The 20,387-nt window shown below is 42.6% G+C and overlaps 2 protein-coding genes across 4 annotated transcripts in view; both read right to left on the bottom strand.

The window, feature by feature from the left end:
• Positions 1 to 188: 188 nt before the first annotated feature.
• LOC127173568 (gastrula zinc finger protein XlCGF8.2DB-like) lies at positions 189 to 4,231 on the bottom strand. 3 transcript variants are annotated; one of them, XM_051123530.1, is made up of 2 exons: positions 4,051 to 4,231; positions 189 to 3,168 (listed from the first exon to the last, which is right to left on the bottom strand). In XM_051123530.1, the coding sequence occupies exon 2, from the start codon at positions 2,875 to 2,877 to the stop codon at positions 1,936 to 1,938; it is 942 nt and encodes a 313-aa protein (XP_050979487.1). In that variant the 5' UTR covers positions 2,878 to 3,168; positions 4,051 to 4,231; the 3' UTR covers positions 189 to 1,935. The 3 variants fall into 3 exon arrangements, with proteins under 3 accessions (XP_050979487.1, XP_050979486.1, XP_050979488.1); XM_051123529.1 differs by having other exon boundaries at positions 189 to 3,171; XM_051123531.1 differs by having other exon boundaries at positions 189 to 3,171; positions 3,951 to 4,231.
• Positions 4,232 to 4,976: 745 nt separating this feature from the next.
• Positions 4,977 to 20,387, bottom strand: part of LOC127173363 (alanine aminotransferase 2) — a 32,886-nt gene continuing 17,475 nt past the window's right edge. The window contains exons 7-11 of the mRNA XM_051123199.1: positions 17,795 to 17,931; positions 17,173 to 17,347; positions 16,562 to 16,717; positions 6,622 to 6,734; positions 4,977 to 6,467 (exon numbers count right to left, since the gene is read on the bottom strand). Of these exons, the coding sequence (XP_050979156.1) occupies positions 6,377 to 6,467; positions 6,622 to 6,734; positions 16,562 to 16,717; positions 17,173 to 17,347; positions 17,795 to 17,931 (672 nt within the window). The 3' untranslated portion in view covers positions 4,977 to 6,376. The remainder of the gene's footprint in view (positions 6,468 to 6,621; positions 6,735 to 16,561; positions 16,718 to 17,172; positions 17,348 to 17,794; positions 17,932 to 20,387) is intronic.

Raw genomic sequence — 20,387 nt, forward strand, 5'->3', positions numbered from 1 at the left:
CACAGAAATTCAACTCAGAATACGATGCAAACCAGCAATAATTAAATATGTTAAATAATACAAATATCCTTTATGCATTTAATCCCATTTTATTAAGCAGTGTCTTTGCTGCTGACCTTCGATGATCCAATTCAACCATACTAGTAGGAAAAATTTCTCAAGATAATCTAACATTTGTTTTCCTTTTTTTATTGCTGAAGAGTTGACATTTTTTTCTTCTGCGGTCTACTGTACGGACATGAATTCACTTTTCTCAAAGTCTGAAGCTTTTGGTGTGAAAAGGCTTTTACATTTGCCAAAATATTAAAAACAAACAAGCAAGCTCTGCCCAGATTTAATCAATTCAAATAACTCGGGTGAATATTTAAAAATTGATCATTTAATCTGTTGTGTAAATTGCAGGAGAGCAGTGTCTGCTGTCATCCTTACAATGTAAGAGCAAAACAACAAGAAAAACAAGAGTTAAGTTACCTAAAGTGCCACTTGTGATTATTTACAGGGTAACAGCTGAATGATGACAATGAAAAAGCACTGAATTTACACCACAATGAATGATCTGATCACAAAGCATTTTAGGTGCATTTACATGTAACAGAATTACGTAATTTTAATTACAAAATAACTGAAACTGTAATTAGTTACAGTTACTGAGAAAATGTATAATTACAGTTACTTCTGAAAATGTTAATGATTACACAGGGGGAGTACATCTACATTTTTTCACACACCCACCCACATACAGATTTAATTGACTTCTTTCATGAATTGCATTGACTGCTCTAAAACGAGACACCAATGTTTAGGGGTTTAGGACACATACTTATTCGATAACTGTCTTATTTCCTATTTGGGTTTATGCATATCATTTATTTTTTTTAAGAGTAATTGTCATTTTCCAAGGCACTGTTAGATGCCAGCGTTTCCTCTCATTACTATGCAAACATTTGATTTTAAAACCAGTATCACAGCTATTAAACTATTTCTTATGATTTTAAATCTGTATTTAACTTCAGAATGATCTCAAAGTAAATAAGAAGTGTTAAGTCTGAATTTGTGGTGGCTGTGCTTTAAATTAAACAATTACACGACTCTGTGGAATGCTTGATTCTGATTGGTCAGTCATGACAAGGTATGTTATTCCCCAATAACAACTGGTGAAAACTAATCGGCGTTATACGTTTGATTGTTTTTCTTGGTGGAAGCTTTGTGTTTGGTTAGCTAATAAAATAATAAATCTCAATTCAATATTATGTGTGCAATTTCTTAATTCTGTCATCCTGGTATCGTGGACTTGCTCTATTGTTCATACAAATGCAGCTGCTGCCGTTTTGTTTTGTACACTGTAATGGATTATAAGATAACTAACAAACTAGTACTGTAAGTACTAGTACTTATTTCAACTTAGATCAGTGTTTTGTGTCAAATTATTTACATTTTGTGGTAAGCAGCTGTGTAATAAATGGGATAATGTACATCCAGCCAGTTGTTATCATAAAATAAATATGTATGCTATCCCTTACTTATTATAATCTTAATTCAAGTGATGAAGGATTTTTAGAGTCTGACAGTAATCAGTGTTGAGTGCTACTGTAAGGTTAACTCTGTCCTTTAAATGTTTCAAAATGATTAACGGTTGAAGATTTTACAAAAAAAATCAAAAAGTAATCAAATGAGATATTACATTAATAAAGTAATTGAAAAGTTACACTACTTATTACATTTTAAACAGAGTAACTGTAACCTACTACATTCCCAAAGTAACCTTCCCAACACGGGTGTGCCATCTGTGTAAAGTTATTTAATTCTACATGATTTCACCTCCTCAACATAAAAAGAAAAGCACCTATGAACTTGTGGCATTAACAAAGACAATATCTTTGTTGAACAGCACAGATTATTCAGACTCTCATGTGAAATCTCTCTTTCAGTCTTGGCTCATGGGTTTGGACAGTGCTTGTTCCTGTGAGTCTGCAGGTCTTTTGACGTGCTGAAACTCTCCTGACATGAAGCGCAGGGGTACGGCTTCTCTCCGGCGTGCAGTCGCTTGTGTTTCTTCAGCGTTCCCGGCTGAGTGAAGCTCCGCTCACAGTGCGAGCACTTGTAGGGTTTCTCTCCGGTATGGATTCTGTGGTGTCGCTCCAAATCTCCAGCTCGAATGAAAGCCTTGCCGCACTCAGGACACACGTGATCTTTCACACCCGTGTGTATTTTCTGGTGCTCTTTAAAATAGTCCAGCCATAAAAAACTCTTCCCGCAAAAAGTACACGAGTAAGGCTTCTCGTTCGCGTGGGTTTTTAAGTGCTTTTTCAGGTGTGAGGCCAAAAAAAACTTCTGAGTGCAGTGTTCGCAGCTGAACGGCCGTTCTCCAGTGTGAGATCGCAGGTGATTTTTGAGTTTCACTGCCTGGTTGAAAGTCTTTCCACACTGAGAGCACTGGTGCAGCTCTTCTTCTGAATGAATACTCTCGTGTCTTTTTAAGTTACCGGGTTGTGTGAAGCTCATCCCGCACTCCCGACACGCGTACGGTCTCTCTCCGGTGTGAATCCGCATGTGAGCGTTAAGGGTTCCTTTCTGTATGAAGCTCTTGTTGCACTGATGGCAGTTGTAGGGACTCTTTCCAGTGTGGATCCGCATGTGATCCTTCAGACTCCTCTTCTGTGTGAAGGTCTTGCCGCAGTGAGGGCAGGGGAACGGCGTCGCTCCCGAGTGGATTCTCATGTGACCCATGAGGTTTCCTTTCTGTCTGAAACACTTCCCGCACTGCGAGCAGACGAACGGCTTCTCTCCGGTGTGAGTCCTTATGTGATCTTCAAGACGCACTTTACGCGCAAAGCTCCTTCCACAATGAGGACACGTGAATGAATTTTTCCCTCCCATTATTTGGTTTCTTTTCAGTCTAAAATATTTTCCTGATGTTCCTGTTGACTTTCCTTTCCTCGAGATCTTCCACTTTCATTCTGGATCACTCATATCTTCTCTCTTCTCTTTAAAAAAACGTCCATTCTTGCAGTAGTACGGTATGTCACACAGAATGTATTTACTACATCTGGATTAATCCTGATTTACTTGAATCCATATGGCCCAGTTCATTTGCAGGATGATGGGAATTTTTCCACCATTATTTTGGGAATTGCATTGACACAAGCTATGTGGAAAGAAGGTGCAGATCTGCTAAAATAAAGCATAAAAGCACAAATGTAAACACTGCTAAATTGATAGTTAAAGCATTTGTTGTTCTGTTATTCAGTGACATTACACAGTCCAGTCATGCAAACTCTAATAATGTAATGGTTAATCTGGTTTTCGTTTTCATTATTTTATGAATGAATCTGAAATGCGCAAAATCTGCTTTCTATAACCTATAAGTAAAGCAGTCATGTAGCACAAAAAGTAGAGCAGATCATGTGTTTGATTACCAGGGAATGCATGAATTTACATAAAGTAAGTGTCTGCCAAATGCATATATTAAAAAAAAAAAAAGAAAAAATGCAATAATTTTCAGATTTGCACGAATCATGACAATATCATTACTATAAAGCAAAATATCCCATCCCTCCCATCTCACAAATACAAGTCATGCAGATTTATTTCATTGCACAAATAATTGCTGAGCCATTTGTATTGGTTTATTGGTTAAATACAGGGGATTTGAAACTTTTTAATGCCAACGATCCCTAAATATGTTCATTCCCCTGCAAAGGGCTCCTTTCCAAAAACATAATACTGCTTTCTTCTTTAAGGTTCATTTATAGTTTGCTGTGTGAGAAAAATAATGTAGTATTACGAAGAAAACATTTTGTTTAAAATAAAAAAATCACTGCACTAAAAACGAGTACATTATTATCTTGGAAATATTACTAATTCTGAATAATAATTCTGAGTTTGTCTATCACAAAAAAATGGAACTAGATACGAGTGTGAAATAGGAAAACAGAAGACACAGCGCTTACCTATGTTACTCCAATTTGCCTTTTTTTTCAGAATATGAAACATCTACCTTTATGCAAATTAACATTTGTGTATTCAAATAATAGTTAATGCTGCACTCACCACTGTCACGTCATTTGCCGTCAGCGCTTCATATCAGTACAAAACATCACCACATTAACAACAGTGTACCTTCATGCACATGACTGACATTAAACGTTCACTGTCATGTATTGTTGGAACACATTTCATCTCAAAATTACTAAACCCTCTCCAGCAGGGTTACGGCGCAGCGCTGTGACGTCACGACGACGCCTGGCACTACGGAGAAACAAAGGAAAAGTCCTTCAAAATCATGCGATGAAAATAATTCTAAAGTAGTATATAAATACAGTTCAAGTCTGACACTTAAATACTCCACATATGATTAATGCGCTATAAACATGTTTGTCAACACAATCTCAAAGTAAGCTTTAAGTATTTATTTTAAACTTGGCATTTCAACTCTCTATTTATTAAACTATTATTTAAGAAACACAATTATGTGTGCGGGGAACAGAGATCGTATCAAATTAATTACATTGTGTTTTATTTTATCAAATAATGGCCTATTATATCTCCATATTATAGCTCCCTATAGGGTGTATTCAGGTAAAGTGTATTCACTCTCTCTAAAACGTGTGATTTAGATACCTTTTTCTTTTCATTCCTTTATTACTTTTGTTAACTTTAAGGTCCAGCTATAATATTTAAATTTAAATATAGCTCATACAAAACGTTATTTGCAAGGTATATACCAATAAACATTTTGAGATCGTGCACTCCAGGAAAGAAACAACAACAACAACAACAACAACTAAATAAATAAATAAATAAATAAATAAAAAATTAGGTAAAGGGAGCCATTCCTTATTTATCAAAAAATATTCTGCAACTTAATTAAAAACAGGTTTTATTAACACAGATTATCAGACAAACATATTTAACAACATATTTAAGGATTCCAAAAATATATAAACTACAGGTTATAAGTAAAATAAATCCTTATCTCAATTCTTGTGTGAAATTCCAAACAACTAAAAGAATGTTATTACATTAAATTTGATGAAATGTGAATATCAGAATATTTAGAAATCAAAATATAAATTAACTCTACAATATGCAAAAAAAAGTGACAACAACAACAAACAGTCTAAAAATAAATAGGAACATTTAAAATTGTAAGCATATGTAAAATGTTTTTCTGTCTATGCTCTCTAAACACTTTAAATTAACTTCAGTTGTGTCCATATTTTAAAGCTTTATATTCTGCATCTACATTTTTCTCCTCTTATCCTTTCTTCAATCCACAGATTGAGCTACATACCTTGACTTCCTTACTATTGTCTTTCCTTTCTTCCATCTCTGACTTGAAATTCCTGACTGCAGACTCATTTCTGTTTTCCAAAAAAAGTAAATAATACATGTCAACTACAAAAAACCAGTGAATGTCAATTTATTTAATGAATTTGAGTATAATTACTGAAGGTTAAAGGTTGGTCCACTTTACCTGAATCCCACTGGCCCAGTTTATCGAAAACATTCAGCAAAAGTGGGCCAGTAATATTTAACATCTACATGAAAACTAACACATTTTTAAACATTTTGTTACCTGTGAAAACAAAAACAGCAGGAACTGTCTCAATAATATTTATTTCTTTTTAGTGAGCAACCTTATCATTTAGAAATGAAAATCTTATGTCAAAGGGTTTTCTACCTTCACTATGACACAGTCTTCCTTTGAGGTGTGGCCATACCACCAGTATCATATTGCATCAACCAAAACTATTTTGTCATTTGGAGAAATATTGTCTCTTTAATTAAAAACCATTGTTATGCTCTGAAACATGCTATATATGCTATAAAGACCTGCTATATAGAAGCAAACTCTCCAAGACTCCATTTAGAGGGTTAGTCTGAATACTAGAAGGAAAAGAAGCCATTCTAATCCATGCACCAGCACTGTGTATCTTTCTGATGTCAAGTAGGCTTATGCATCTTTTACTCTTAGATATATTGAGAATGTTTTGTTTATCTGACTACAATTTATTACATTTGATTTTTATTTCTGATTTACTCTGAATTCATTCTAGTTCTAGTAGGTATGTTAAATCCATGTTACTGCAAATCCGTGAACAGAACAAAAACGTTTTGCGATTAATGTATTGAAAGGTTCAGATCCCAAATATGAGCCAGATGCTGAATCTACTTGAATGTAAGTAATGGTGGTGAAGCTTAAAATACATTTCCAAGTTTCAACAGACAACAAAATTCTTTATTATACTACTTTGAAATTATAAGGGCAGATACTATTGGGTCAGTTTACAGATCTGTATACATTTTGAGTTGCTTATAAGTAAAACATTCATGCATTCAGTGGTTCAACAGATCTCATAATCTGAAGATGACACTAAGAAAACTCCTTCATGAATCGCATGTGGAACGTCTTCAGTCTTTGCAGAGCTTCTTCCATTATTTTCTCTTGAGTTCCCACAAAAAGCCTGAGAAACAATAACAACTGGTTTTCACTGAGAATCTATGGGATGCTCTGAAGATGCAGTTAAAATGGACTACTGTTTATGCTATGAGGAGTGTTTTGTATGAGGTAATCATTCACATTCATGCAGTAACTGATAACAGTGGCAGTGCACAAACCTGATATGATGGCTGTCCTTTCTCTGTCCGTATTCACAGCCCGGCCTCACATGCAGACCTGTTTCCTCTAGCAAATGCAAACAGTACAGCATGTCTGGTTCCATCTGTCTTTTCTATAAAGAGAATACAATGTTTACGGCTTGACTTAAGACTGTAACTGATCATCTAGTGTTACGTTATGTGTTTTGTTGCTGTTGTATTTTGTAATTGTTTTTATGTTTTTCCGTTCTTCCTGTGTTTTGCGTCATTAGATCGCCGCTGATTTGCCAGTTGCGGCGCCACCGTTCAGCGGTTATTGGACGCTCAGCTGGTGGTCTTTTCTTTAAAACCCCTCTTCCGCTATCCAGAAGGCTGCTGATGCGACTTCAGGCTGGTCGCGCTGCACCAGCCTCCTCGTCAGCCGCCAGACCAAAGACCTTTTTTTTTGTGTTAAAGTCATTGTTTATACTTAGTATGTGATTATTGTAGGAGAGACCTGCTCTTTTGTTTCAATTCGTTCTCTCTGTTTTTCGTTAAGAGTAGTTTAGGTAAGGTTTTTGTATTTCATTTTTCTTCTATTTTGTTAGGTTAATTATGTTGACTTTTATTTTCTAGTTTGATTTTGTTTGTTGTTTTGGTCCTTGGGTCTCTCTGAAGTCCAGAATCACCATGTGGCTGTTCTTCTTTATATCTTTAATAAATGTCAACCAATAATTTATGGTACTTTCGTTTGTTTTGTTGTTTTTGTGTGTGTTTGGTCTGACGGCTTGATGAGGATCTCTGCTTTTTTTTTATTGAGTCTTACCCCTAGCGGACGTAATAAATTGGGGGCTCGTCCAGGATTTTGGCCACATAAGTAGATTACTTTGCTGGTAAGTTAACTTGTTTTTTCTGATTGACGGTTCTTACTTGTGTTAAGGAGGAAAAGGAAATTATGGAATTTAGTATTGAGGCGTTTAAGCAGTCTCCTACGAGAGAAGTTTTACAGACCTGTCGTAAATCTGATCTCATTCTTATTGCAGACTATTATGATATACCTATATCTAAAGTGGCCACGAAGCAAGTAATTCGTGACGCGGTGCAGGAAAATTTGGTGTCTAGTGGAGTTTTGAAAATAGAATCGGAGTTACGAAATGTGGACATGGCGCCTACTGCAGACGACGGAGCTGAGGCTTCCGTTAAGGCTGCAGATGGAAGCTTTGTTCCACATTCGTTGGTAGGTCTAAATGCTGAAGAACTCAAATTGGCGGTACGACTCAAAGAGCTCGATTTACAAGTTAAGCGACAAGAACACGACACACAGCTTTTATGCGTGAAGCAGTGTGAACTTTAAGCTCAGAGCACACGCCGTTTGTTGACCGCACCGGTAAGTGTGATGCAAACCCCAGTGTCTGTACCTAGTGCACCTAGCGTTGCTTCTCCTACTTCACATACTTTAGGTACTGGTGAATGTGATATTAGTAGACAGATTCGCCTAGTCCCTGCGTTTAGAGAAACTGAGATCGAAACTGAATTCTTATTTTAATGCATTTGAGCGCATAGCTGTTGCTTTGCAGTGGCCAAGGGAGATTTGGTCTCTTTTGCTCCAGTGCATATTGACTGGTAAAGCACAGGAGTTCTGTGCGTCTTTGTCTATCGAGGAGAGTCTAGATTACGATGTTTTGAAGGCCTCTGTTCTGAGAGCCTACGAGTTGGTCCCTGAGGCTTATCGTCAAAAGTTCCGTAATCATGTAAGAGTCGCCAATCAGACGTTTGTTGAATTTGCCCGTGAAAAAGGAACCTTATTTGATAAGTGGTGCCAGTCCAGCAAATTAGCTACTTTTGAACAACTTCGTGAGCTTGTGTTATTGGAGGATTTTAAGAACGCGTTGCCGGATAAGATTGTAGTACACTTGAATGAGCAGAAAATCAATACGCTCGTGCAAGCAGCGGTTTCTGCCGACGAGTTCGTATTAACTCATAAAAATGTTTTTGTTCCGGCGCGTTGTGAATCTTCCCAATCTGGTTTAGAAAAGAGCCCGAAATGTGTTAAAACTACTCAGTCCATTCAAAATGAACCGCGTGAGTGTTTCTATTGTCATGAGACTGGCCATCTCATTGCCTAAACGTCAGGCCCCAAAGAGCATTGGTTTTGCTCGCGTTACAAGCCCGCAAATTGATTTGAACGGAGTTGATGTGGGATATAAGCCGTTTGTTTCTACGGGTGTTATTTTCCTTACCGGTCAAGAGGAAAGTAAAACTCCCGTTCGCATCCTTCGTGATACTGGGTCGAGCCAGCCTGTGTGGCAATATTTTGCCTTTTTCGGATGATTCGTACTGTGGTTCAGATGTCTTGGTTCAGGGGATTGAACTTGGAATAGTGAGAGTCCCTTTACATCGTGTAAACATTCAATCTGATTTGGTTTCTGGAAATGTTAAGATCGCTGTTCGACCTCAGTTGCCTATTGAGGGAGTTGATTTTATCCTCGGCAATGATTTGGCCGGAGGAAAAGTTTTGCCGTTTCCTGAAGTAATTGATAACCCGCTTTCTGAACTCCGGAGTGTTGTTGATTCTGTTTCCACACTAACTTCCGTGTTTCCTGTTTGCGCGATTACGCGAGCGCAATCACGTAAATATAATGACGTCGTGGAACTTTCGGATAGTTTTCTGGCTTTCCCCAACTGTTCTGACGTGTGTCAGGAATTCCCTGAAGTGACAGAGCGTAAGTGCGCTGGGTCTTTTCAGCGAAGTTCTTTTCAACTTTCAGTTTACCAAAAGTAGTACAGATCGATCAAGGTACTAACTTTATGTCACGGCTATTTAACCAAGTATTAACGCAGCTTAATATTAAACATGAAACTTCAAGTCCGTACCATCCAGAATCGCAAGGTCTTTTGGAACGCTTTCACCAAACTCTGAAAATGATGTTGAGAACCTTTTGTATAGAGTCGGAAAAAGAGTGGGGATGAGGGTTTACCCTTACTTTTGTTTGCTGTGCGTGAGACTCAGCAGGAATCGCTTGGCTTCAGCCCTGCTGAATTAGTTTTCGGGCACACAGTGAGAGGTCCGTTGAAATTGTTGAAAGAAAAAATGATGGGTGACAAGTCTAGTGATGTTACCAATATTTTGGATTATGTTAGTTCGTTTCGTGAATGTTTGCATCGTGTATGTAACTTAGCTTGGGTGACATGGTGTCGGTGTTACTGCCCATTCTTGGATCAGCTTTACAGGCAAAATTTTCAGGCCCGTATGTCATTGATGCCAAACTCAGTGAGACAGACTATCGTATTCGCACGCCTGATCCCGGGAGAAAAACTCGTGTATGTCACATAAACATGTTAAAACCTTATGTTCAGCGAGATGATGAGTCCAAAAGTTCTGCTGTCTCAGTTGGTCCTGTATCCGTTTTGTCGACGTCCTATTGTCCAGATGTCGATGGCCTGACTATACGGAGCGCTTCCGTTGCTGGTGCCAGGTTGAAAAATTCCGAAGTTCTCACAGATTTAAAATCACACCTGTCATACCTGTCTGAGTCCTTTCGTGAGGATATTTTTTGTCTCATTCAGTCCCACCCGTCCTTGTTCTCTGATGTGCTGTCAAGAACAACCGTCATGTACCATGATATTGATGTAGGAGACCATTCCCCGATCAAGCAACATCCTTATCGGGTGAATCCGACTAAGCGCCAGGTTATGCAGCATGAGGTTAAATACCTGCTTGAAAACGGATTAGCTGAGCCAAGTTCCAGCTCTTGGAGTTCACCCTGCCTCATAGTCCCTAAAAGTGATGGCTCCGCTCGTTTCTGCACAGACTATCGAAAGGTCAACGCGATTATGAAGCCTGACTCTTTTCCTTTGCCTCGTATGGAGGATTGTGTGGACCGGGTTGGGTCTGCAACTTTCGTCACAAAGCTTGACTTACTCAAGGGCTATTGGCAGGTGCCGTTAACTTCTCGTGCAGCTGAAATATCTGCATTTGTTACTCCTCACGATCTACTCCAATATACAGTCATGGCTTTCGGGTTACGAAACACGCCTGCTACGTTTCAGAGGTGCTGGCAGGTATTCCTCACTGTGACGCATATCTAGATGATATCATTATTTATTCCTCTGAATGGGATGAGCATGTGAAATCGCTCTGTGCCGTATTTGATCGTTTATGTGCTGCTTCGCTTACTTTAAATTTAGCCAAATGTGAATTAGGGAAGGCAACCGTAACCTATTTGGGCAGGCAGGTGGGCCAAGGTGAAGTCCGTCCTGTGTTGGCCAAAGTGCAAGCTATCGAGCAGTTTCCTGTGCCTACTACCAAGTGACAGTTGAGACGTTTTCTTGGTATGGCAGGATATTATCGAGGGTTCTGCAAAAATTTTTCCGATGTGGCGTTACCCTTGACTAACTTGCTTTGTCAGAACAAAGATTACGTGTGGTCTGATGAATGTCAGAAAGCCTTCGTGCTCATAAAGACTTATTGTGTAGCACACCTGTATTGTCTGCTCCTAACTTCTCGTTGCCATTCAAGCTCGATGTGGATGCCAGTGCTACTGGAGCTGGTGCGGTTCTCCTACAAGAGGACGCGCACGGAATTGACCATCCAGTCTGTTATTTCTCGAGAAAGTTTTTAAAACCTCAGTTTACGTTACGTAATTCAGTCATTTATTTGCATTCAGCCATACTGACAGACAGAAAGATGTGATCATATATCTTAAGCTCCATGCATTTCACTGAATTGGCTCTATCACTCTCTCTCCTCTCCACCTGTAGCTGGTGTGTGGTGAGCGCACTGGCGCCGTTGTCCTGTGGCGCACTGGCGCCGTTGTCCAAGTGGATGCTGCACACTGGTGGTGGCTGAGGAGAGATCCCCCGATATGATTGTAAAGCGCTTTGGGTGTATAGCAATACACAATGAAAGCGCTATATAAATGCGATCATTCATTCATTCATTCATGCATTCTGATTTTTAAGACTGATGACTGGGGTGGGGGGGGGGATATAACGAATTATGTGTAATGTCCATAAGTCATTTTATATAAAAGCATCTGCTAAATGAATAAATGTAAATAATTCCAATGCTGATTGGCTGAAGGCACCATTTTTTTTTTGCACATGTGCTACTTTTTAGTGGTCTTCAATAGGGAAGCACACTTTTTTCCTTTGTATAATGCTGTAGTACCATCATATATCAGCAAAGGCAAACATATTGTCACGAATCTGGTCGGTGCTCTGTGGTCCGCTCACCACCAGAGGTCGCTCTCACCCCATCATTACATTCAGACTGTTGCTTTGCACCCCGGACTACTATTCCCATCACCCATCGCACCCATTACGTTGCCTCCGGTAGCCAATCAGGCTCACTATAAAAACCCTGGACTTTCCCCATGAAAATCACGGTTTGTTAGATTATTGTTTGTATTCCATAGTTAGCGTTTCTTAGTTCCTGGTTTTTGTTCTCCTGCCTGGTTTTCTCGTTTTTGACTGTCTAGCCGCCTGCCTTTGGATTTTCGCCTGTCTGACTATTCTCTCGGATCTCCCTTCACGGACGTTGTTCGCTCCCGATTGGACTTACGCCTGATTCACGGATTCCGATTGTGCTTAGCCTACGATATCCCTATCTGCTATGGTGTTTGACCCTGCCCGCTCGACCATGTATCTGTCTCGTCCCTTCAATAAAAGCTTGCATGTGGATCCGCTCGTCTCTCGTCAATCACTCCGTGTTACAGAACAATCCGTCAACAAGGATCCAGCAGCTCAGAACCCCGCAGTACAGATCATGCTCCTCAAGCAAGGTGAGCGACCAGTTGAAAAGTTTGTCATGGACTTCTACGCATTAGCACAGCAGACTTCGATGAGTGATCTGTGTCTGATGATTTTTTTCCGTGGAGGTCTCTCTGAACCTTTCGGCTCCTTAATGCCAATGTATCAGCCCCAGTGGACGATAAGCCAATATCTGAACATTGCACTCCAGATCAGCGGTTCCTTGCTCACTGTGGGTGTCGCGGGGAAGCAACGCGACATCGCGGTAACGCCGGCAGCGCAACCGGCCCGTGTAATGGCGGCCGTGCCGGTGCTCGCTCACCAGATGACGGCCGCGCCGGAGCACGTTCATACCACAGCAGCGACAACAGAGCCTGTGCACAAAGTAGCGGCGACAGCGGTGCCCGTTCACAAAATGGCGGCCGCGTCGGAGCGCGCCACACAATGGCGGCGACGGCGGAGCCCGCTCACAAGATGGCGGCGATCACAGAGCTCCGTCACGTCACAGCTGCCATACAAAAGCCATTTAAAGGTACAGTTACATTTCCTGAGTCAAGTCAAGTTTCCAAATCGAGTCAAGTTGCAGCTCTGTTTCCTGAGTCCAGTCAAGTTTCTGAGTCAAGCAACATTACAGCTGCTGTTTCTGTGTCAAGTCAAGTTACAGTCATCGTTCCCGAGCCAAGCACTGTCAAGATGGCTGCCACGCCAGAGCCACTGCACAAGATGGTTGCCACGCCAAAGCCTCCGCCTGCTAAAGCCCCGTCAGTCAGGCCGGCGCCCGCTAACGCCACGTCAGCCAAACCACAGCCTGCTCAGGACATCTCCGTCAAGTCACAGCCAGTTCACGCCATGTCTTCTGCTCCTGAGTCTGCACCCATCATGGCCGCCCTCCCTGAAGCAGTTCCCGAGTCAAGCAAAGTCACAGCCGTGGTTCCTGAGTCAAGTCACGTACCGCCTGACATCCCAAGATCGCGGCCTATCATGATGGCACATGTGCTGGATTCACCCCTGATGGCTGTACGGGCAGCTAAAATGGCGCTCCTTCACGTCGCGGCTGCTACCCCAGGGTCAAGTCAAGCTTCCAAGTCCGGTCAAACAACAGAGTCAAGTCAAACCAAAGTTCTTGTTCTCCACGAGTCAAGCCAAGTCACAGCTGTTCCTCATGAGTTAAGTCACGTTACAGCTGTCGTCCCTGAGCCAAGTCACGTCACAGCTGTCGTCCCTGAGCCAAGTCACGTTACAGCTGTTATTCCTGAAGCAAGCCAGGCCTCTGCAGATCCTCGTGAGTCAAGCCTAGTTGTCAGGTCCTGTCATAATGCAGCTTCCGTCTCCAGTCAAGCTTCAGCGTCCAGTCAAGCTTCAGCGCCCAGTCAAGCTTCAGCGTCCAGTCAAGCTTCAGCGTCCAGTCAAGCTTCCAAGTCCCGTCAAGCTACAGCGTCCAGTCAAGCTACAGCGTCCAGTCAAGCTACAGCGTCCAGTCAAGCTTCCAAGTCCAGTCAAGCTTCCAAGTCCAGTCAAGCTTCCAGGTCCAGTCAAGCTTCCAAGTCGAGCAATGTCAAGGCGGCTGTTCCAGAGTCAAGCCACGCCCCGCCTGACGGCCCAGAGTCAAGCCACGCCCCGCCTGACGGCCCAGAGTCAAGCCACGCCCCGCCTGACGGCCCAGAGTCAAGCCACGCCCCGCCTGACGGCCCAGACTCAAGCCACGCCCCGCCTGACGGCCCAGACTCAAGCCACGTCTCGTCTGGCCACCCAGAGCCTTACCATGACCCGTCTGACGGCCCAGAGTCAGGTCATGCCCAGTCCCCAAGTCAAGTCACACCAGACCCCAAGTCAAGTCACATCTCGTCTGACATCCCAAGACCACAGCCTATCGGGATAGCCAGCGCCCTGGACCCACCACAACCTCCCGCTGCTGCTCTACCCTTAATGGCTATTGCCATCTGGTGTGTGTGGGCTGCACATTGTGCTTCTGGGGTCACGTCTGGTCTCAAGTCTGCTCCAGAGCCCCCGTCTGGTCTCAAGTCTGCTCCAGAGCCCCCGTCTGGTCTCAAGTCTGCTCCAGAGGCCTTCCCCGTCGGAGAAGCTGCGCCAATGCCTCCAGAGGTGTCGGCGCCAGCCGTAGAACCTCTTACGGAGGGGGCGTTACCCACCAAACTCTCTGCTTCTCCCTTTTCCCTGTCTACATCCTCTGTCACTGTTTTCCCCAGGTCCCAGATCGTAAAGCGGGGTCCTGTTCCGCCCCGGAGGGTCGCTCCGCCTCCTGTTCCGCCCCGGAGGGCCGCTCCGCCTCCTGTTCCGCCCCGGAGGGCCGCTCCGCTTTTTCCCCCTATTCTGTCTGCCTCCTCTGTCCCTGCTTTCCCCAGGTCCCAGACCGTGACGCGGATTCCTGTTTCGCCCCAGAGGGCTGCTCCGCTTCCTGTTCCGCCTCGGAGGGCTCATGCTCTGCCTCCGGCCCTGCCCTGGAGGGCTTCCACTCCGCCTCCGCACTGGAGGGCCCTTGCGCCCCCTGCTCCGCCTCCGGCCCCGCCTTGGAGGGCTCCTGCGTCTCCTGCTCCGCCTCCGGCCCCGCCCTGGAGGGTATCTGCTCTGTCGGTCCTGCCTCAATCACCGGGCCCTCCACATGGACCTGGCCCTCCAACCCTCGCCCTGTCTCCCTCCCTCCCCACCGCTCCCCTGGACCGTTGTTTCCTTCGAGCGTCTGGAAGCCGCTCCTGGGGGGGGCTATGTCACGAATCTGGTCGGTGCTCTGTGGTCCGCTCACCACCAGAGGTCGCTCTCACCCCATCATTACATTCAGACTGTTGCTTTGCACCCCGGACTACTATTCCCATCACCCATCGCACCCATTACGTTGCCTCCGGTAGCCAATCAGGCTCACTATAAAAACCCTGGACTTTCCCCATGAAAATCACGGTTTGTTAGATTATTGTTTGTATTCCATAGTTAGCGTTTCTTAGTTCCTGGTTTTTGTTCTCCTGCCTGGTTTTCTCGTTTTTGACTGTCTAGCCGCCTGCCTTTGGATTTTCGCCTGTCTGACTATTCTCTCGGATCTCCCTTCACGGACGTTGTTCGCTCCCGATTGGACTTACGCCTGATTCACGGATTCCGATTGTGCTTAGCCTACGATATCCCTATCTGCTATGGTGTTTGACCCTGCCCGCTCGACCATGTATCTGTCTCGTCCCTTCAATAAAAGCTTGCATGTGGATCCGCTCGTCTCTCGTCAATCACTCCGTGTTACACATATAAAGCCTAACACTCAATTCCTTACCTGTGGTTATCAGTTCCAAATACATAGTCCCAGAACGTGTTTTTCTGAACTGCATTTTTATGTTTGCCCAGGGAGATTTTCCCAGTCACATAGAAGTATTGACATATACAGTTTGACCTGGATTTCTGCAGTGATTATAATGTGGCAGTATATTGATCACAATCATAGACAAACACAACCTGACTGAACTTAAAGCACAAACTGTTATGCTTCTCAAATTGTTATTGAAGACACTGAGTGATCATTCACAGTAGAGACTGGAGAAAGTAACTGAACCCTTGAAATTAGTATCCTGTAGATTAGAGGTGCTCAGTCCTGTTTCTGAAAATCTGCCTTCCTGCAAAGTCTAGCTCCAACCCGAATCAAATACACCTGATTTTCATGAACACTTGATAATTATACACAGGAATGAGCAGATCCTGTAGTAGATCCTCCGTTAGCATCAGCAACCTCCACCAGATGGTTTCTGTAGCTTTAAAACTTAAAACACTGAGGATGAATTTCAGAACTTTTCTCACTATAGATCTGTTTCAGTATTTGTTGCGTGGTCTTGATTGCACCAGTCATTCCAAAACATCCCGATTGGGGTAACGTAAGGTTTGTGACTTCACCATTACACAACACATCATCATATCCATCCTTTAGCTGATTTACTTGAGCGACTTACACTCTTAAAAATAAAGGTTCTTTATAGCCATTGATGGTTCCATAAAGAACCTTTATCCTTCATCAAATCTTTTCATTACACAAAAGGTTATTTTAAGTTTAAAAAGTTCTTCAGATTATTCAAATATTCTTTGCACTAAGACAAAATGGTTCTTTTAGGAACTGTTCACAGAAAGGTTTTTTGGGGAACCCAGAACCTCTCATAAGGTCATGGATATCTGCTCTGACCTCTAATTAACAACAGCACTTTTAATTAAGTCATTTACAGATTGGTGCAATACACAGAATACACACCTTGGCCCATTTTATTGCCTTTGGAGGGAAGTGTAGACAGGGGAAGACAAAAACCCCAGCCTTCAGTGGGTGGCAGCTGATCCCCGGCAGCTCAGCAAAGACCTCCTGAATTCGACCAGTGTTTTTACGTATCGTGTTTTTAATTGATTGGACCTCCTGATAAAAAAAGATTCATTTAATTTAGTTAAATTCAAAATAAAGAAGCTCTGATAGACCAATAATAAGATTTGACCAATATTTTTTCACCTTTTATCAGTTCTTTTATATCAGGTCGACAGTACCAATACATGTGACCACTTGGTGAGTGTTTAAAATGCCACAGCTATCTCTGCATCATCACATCTGTCTGTTTTTCTAATGTTGTAATAATCCTGAAACCCTTTGTGAAGTGTGTTTGATTTTATATTCATAGATTTCTTCCTTGTACATTTTACACGGGTAGAAAGTTTAAAAACAATCTGCTTTCTCACTGAAACTCAAAAAAAAAAAAAAAAAGGTTTCATTTGCTATATTTTATCAGTGTAACTTGTCTGCTAGTTGTCTAGCTTAATCATTAAACAATAAAACATCATAATAAGAGCACTTTAAGTACAAATATGAAGCACACCAACCTCAGAGAAGGTGGAGAATGAAGGATCACCAGGTTTTGGAGGATCTGCCATAAGGTCAAGTGCAATTTGTCCAACAACAGGGGGGCAGGACCTAGTGGAAAACAGCGTATGAGCGTGTTTCATCACCGCAGGGTCAAGATTCACCAGCTCCACATAGCCACCACGAAACCCACACCTGGACACAAAGAATGATCAGAGTAGAGGACTAACACAGATTTGTCATAATTTACTTAATTTGGTGATATTTTCATAAAAGTGCAACTGTCAAATTCACTGGCCCGCTCCCATTATTAGTTCAATTTAAATCTAGAGTATACCTAATATGGGGAATGATATGGTTTGATTATATTTATAGAGGATTCAAGTAATAAATGTCTTTCTACAGCAAAGGGTTCAAAAGTTATTAACATTTGAAAAGTACATTTTTAAACTGGTGATGATGCTATAGAGTTTGTCTTAGAGACCCCAAATTTGGTCAGATTATTGTTGGTCAGTGTCACCACTATAAGTATGCCAAATTTCATCATTTTCCTATGTACCGTTCATGTTGGGGAAGAAGAAGAAAACCGACAGATGCAATAGGGGTCGCTCATAACATTCACAAGCACAACAGGCTACTCACTCTCCCATGAAGCCCTTGGAGACAGAATTGAAGGAGGCCAGTTCTACAGTGCTGGAAATATTGGAGTCCATTTCTGATAACACCTTCTTATAGGAATAAAACTCAGTATCGTCTCCATACACACAGCTCTGATACACCTGAAGAGAAACAAATCACAATCATTAAATATGTAGCCAGTGAATAAGTGTTCTGTCATGGTATATAAGCCTGCAGTTTATGCCCCATGATATGCGTCATGGTCGATAGCCCGCCCCTTTCCTCTGTTGCCGTGGATATTAGAGGTATGTGTTTTCGTTTTAGCCGGTTAGCTAGTTGCCTGTCAGTAGTATCTTGCAACATATGCGATCTTACTCGTTTAGTGCCGCCTCAGACTACCGAGATACCCGGTGCGACATGCTGCTTACTCTCAGGTAAGTTTAATGCTTGTGCTTTGGGGTATTGCGGGAGCTGGTTGAATTTTAACACGGGATACAGTTTTGTTATCCAGTGTGGTGTGGCATCACTGTTCTTACGCAAACCAGGTTGGAGCACCAGCTGTTATTATCGCCCCTTGGAAAATTAAGCTTGTTATTAAATTAAGCTTGATGAGCCTCCTGAGAATGTTAAACAATCATCAAATGCTATGATAATTATGGAAACCGTGCTTCTGGATCAATTCGTTGAACACGTTAACGATAGACGAGAGTTGAAACAGCTGGTGCGCCGGCAGCCTGATTCCACTTGGTTAGAGGTGCGGAGTGAAGCCCTTTGGTGGGAGCAGGAAGGGATGCCGGGGGGTTCATGTCCTGTTGACATGTGGAATTCAGTATGGAGTTCATGAGGATTTGCGGGTGGGAACTCGTAGTTTATCTCAAATGTCTGAATTGGGTGAACTGAGGGAAATGTTGAAAGTGCAACAAGAGCAATTAAATCAGCTTACGCAAAGCCTTCCCCGATTGCAAGCCCCAGAAACGCGTAGTCGAGCTCCTCATACTGGGCCCATCATTTGTAGAAGATGTCAAAAGCCAGGCCATTTTGCCAGTGCGATGGGGAACGGGTTCCCCCGCATGCTCCAAATTTTAGTGTCCACTTCTGCACAGTCGGAAAACTAGTGCCTGCCGGGCTGCAGAGCCACAGTTCGGTTGGGAATTCTATTGGCTCAGTTTTGCCAAAAAGTTTTATGCCTGAATCTTGTTTAATGTCCTCCTGCCCTCATCTTGTTGTGTCTGTAGGTGGAGTCCTGGTGCCTTGATTGGTTGATACAGGCTCGATGGTCTCCACCATTACAGAAAGCTGTTTTTTACAGCATTTTGAACCATGGGGTCAGGAGCGACTTAGGTCATGTCAGTGGTTGCAGCTTTGGGCTGCTAATGGCCTATCTATCCCTTATCTCAGTCACTTGGAGTTGGATATTGAGCTTTGCGGCCAAGTTGTTTAAAATTGTGGGGTGCTTGTTGTCAAAGATCCTCCTGGTGGCTTGTGTGATCAGGTTCCGGGGGTTCTTGGAATGAATGTTCTGAAACAACTCCTAACAGGAGCTCTTTGGTCAACATGGCCCTTCCCTTTTTGATTTACCGGATGTGTCAAAAGCCCCACATTGTGTATCTCAGGCATTACAACACTGTTATGACATTGACACCAATGTCATGCTGTATCCTCGTTCCATGATTGGTACGTTGAATAATGTTTCTGTAGTAAGCTCACCCACAGGTTTTATTGAGATTCTGCCCGTTGTGGCTGTGGTGAATGCTCAGAATGCTGAAGTGGCATCCACTATCCAGGAGCAGGTCAGGGCGATAGATCTGTCGAGTTCGTCTAAGGTAGAACAAAGCCAGGTAAGGGCTGTACTTTATAAGTTTCAGTCAGTGTTTACTATCGGGGATGGAGACTTGGGGTGTACCAAATTGATTTCCCATGATATCCCTTTGGTAGATGAGACAGCGGTTCGGCAGCGTTTTCGGTGAATTCCCCCATCAGAGTATGAAATGGTGAAAGCCCATATAAATATAGCCCATACGCTTCACCAATTGTTCTGGTTAAAAAGAATGGGCTGTGCGTCGACTACCGTCAACTTAATTCTAGAACTAGGAAAGATGCATTTCCTTTGCCTAGGATTGATGAGTCTTTGGACTCCTTGAGTGGTGCTTGCTGGTTCTCAACACTTGATCTGGCCAGTGGTTATAATCAGGTTCCCGTAACAGAGAAAGACCATTTTAAGACAGCCTTTTGTACACATTTTAGGCTCTTCGAGTGGAACCATTTGCCGTTTGGTTTATGTAATGCCCCTGGCACCTTTCAGCGGTTAATGGAAAGGTCGTTCGGGGATCAACAGTGCCAATCCTTGCTTTTATATCTGGATGATGTGGTGATATTTTTCACCTCTGTAGCTCAACATTTGGAGTGTTTGGAGATGATTTTGAGTCGGCTAGTACGGGAAGGACTTAAGGTGAAGCTAAGCAAGTGTGCCTTTTTCAAAAGGGAAGTGAAGTATTTGGGTCACGTTATATCAGCTATATCAGCATGTTTTGGTGTCTAGACTGAATGAGATATTGGCTATTGATTTTATAATGCTTAAGCCTTCCTGTTCTGGACACGAGACTTTTTTAGTTTTAAC

This window comes from Labeo rohita, chromosome 2, assembly GCF_022985175.1.
Source record: "Labeo rohita strain BAU-BD-2019 chromosome 2, IGBB_LRoh.1.0, whole genome shotgun sequence".
NCBI lineage: Eukaryota > Metazoa > Chordata > Actinopteri > Cypriniformes > Cyprinidae > Labeo > Labeo rohita.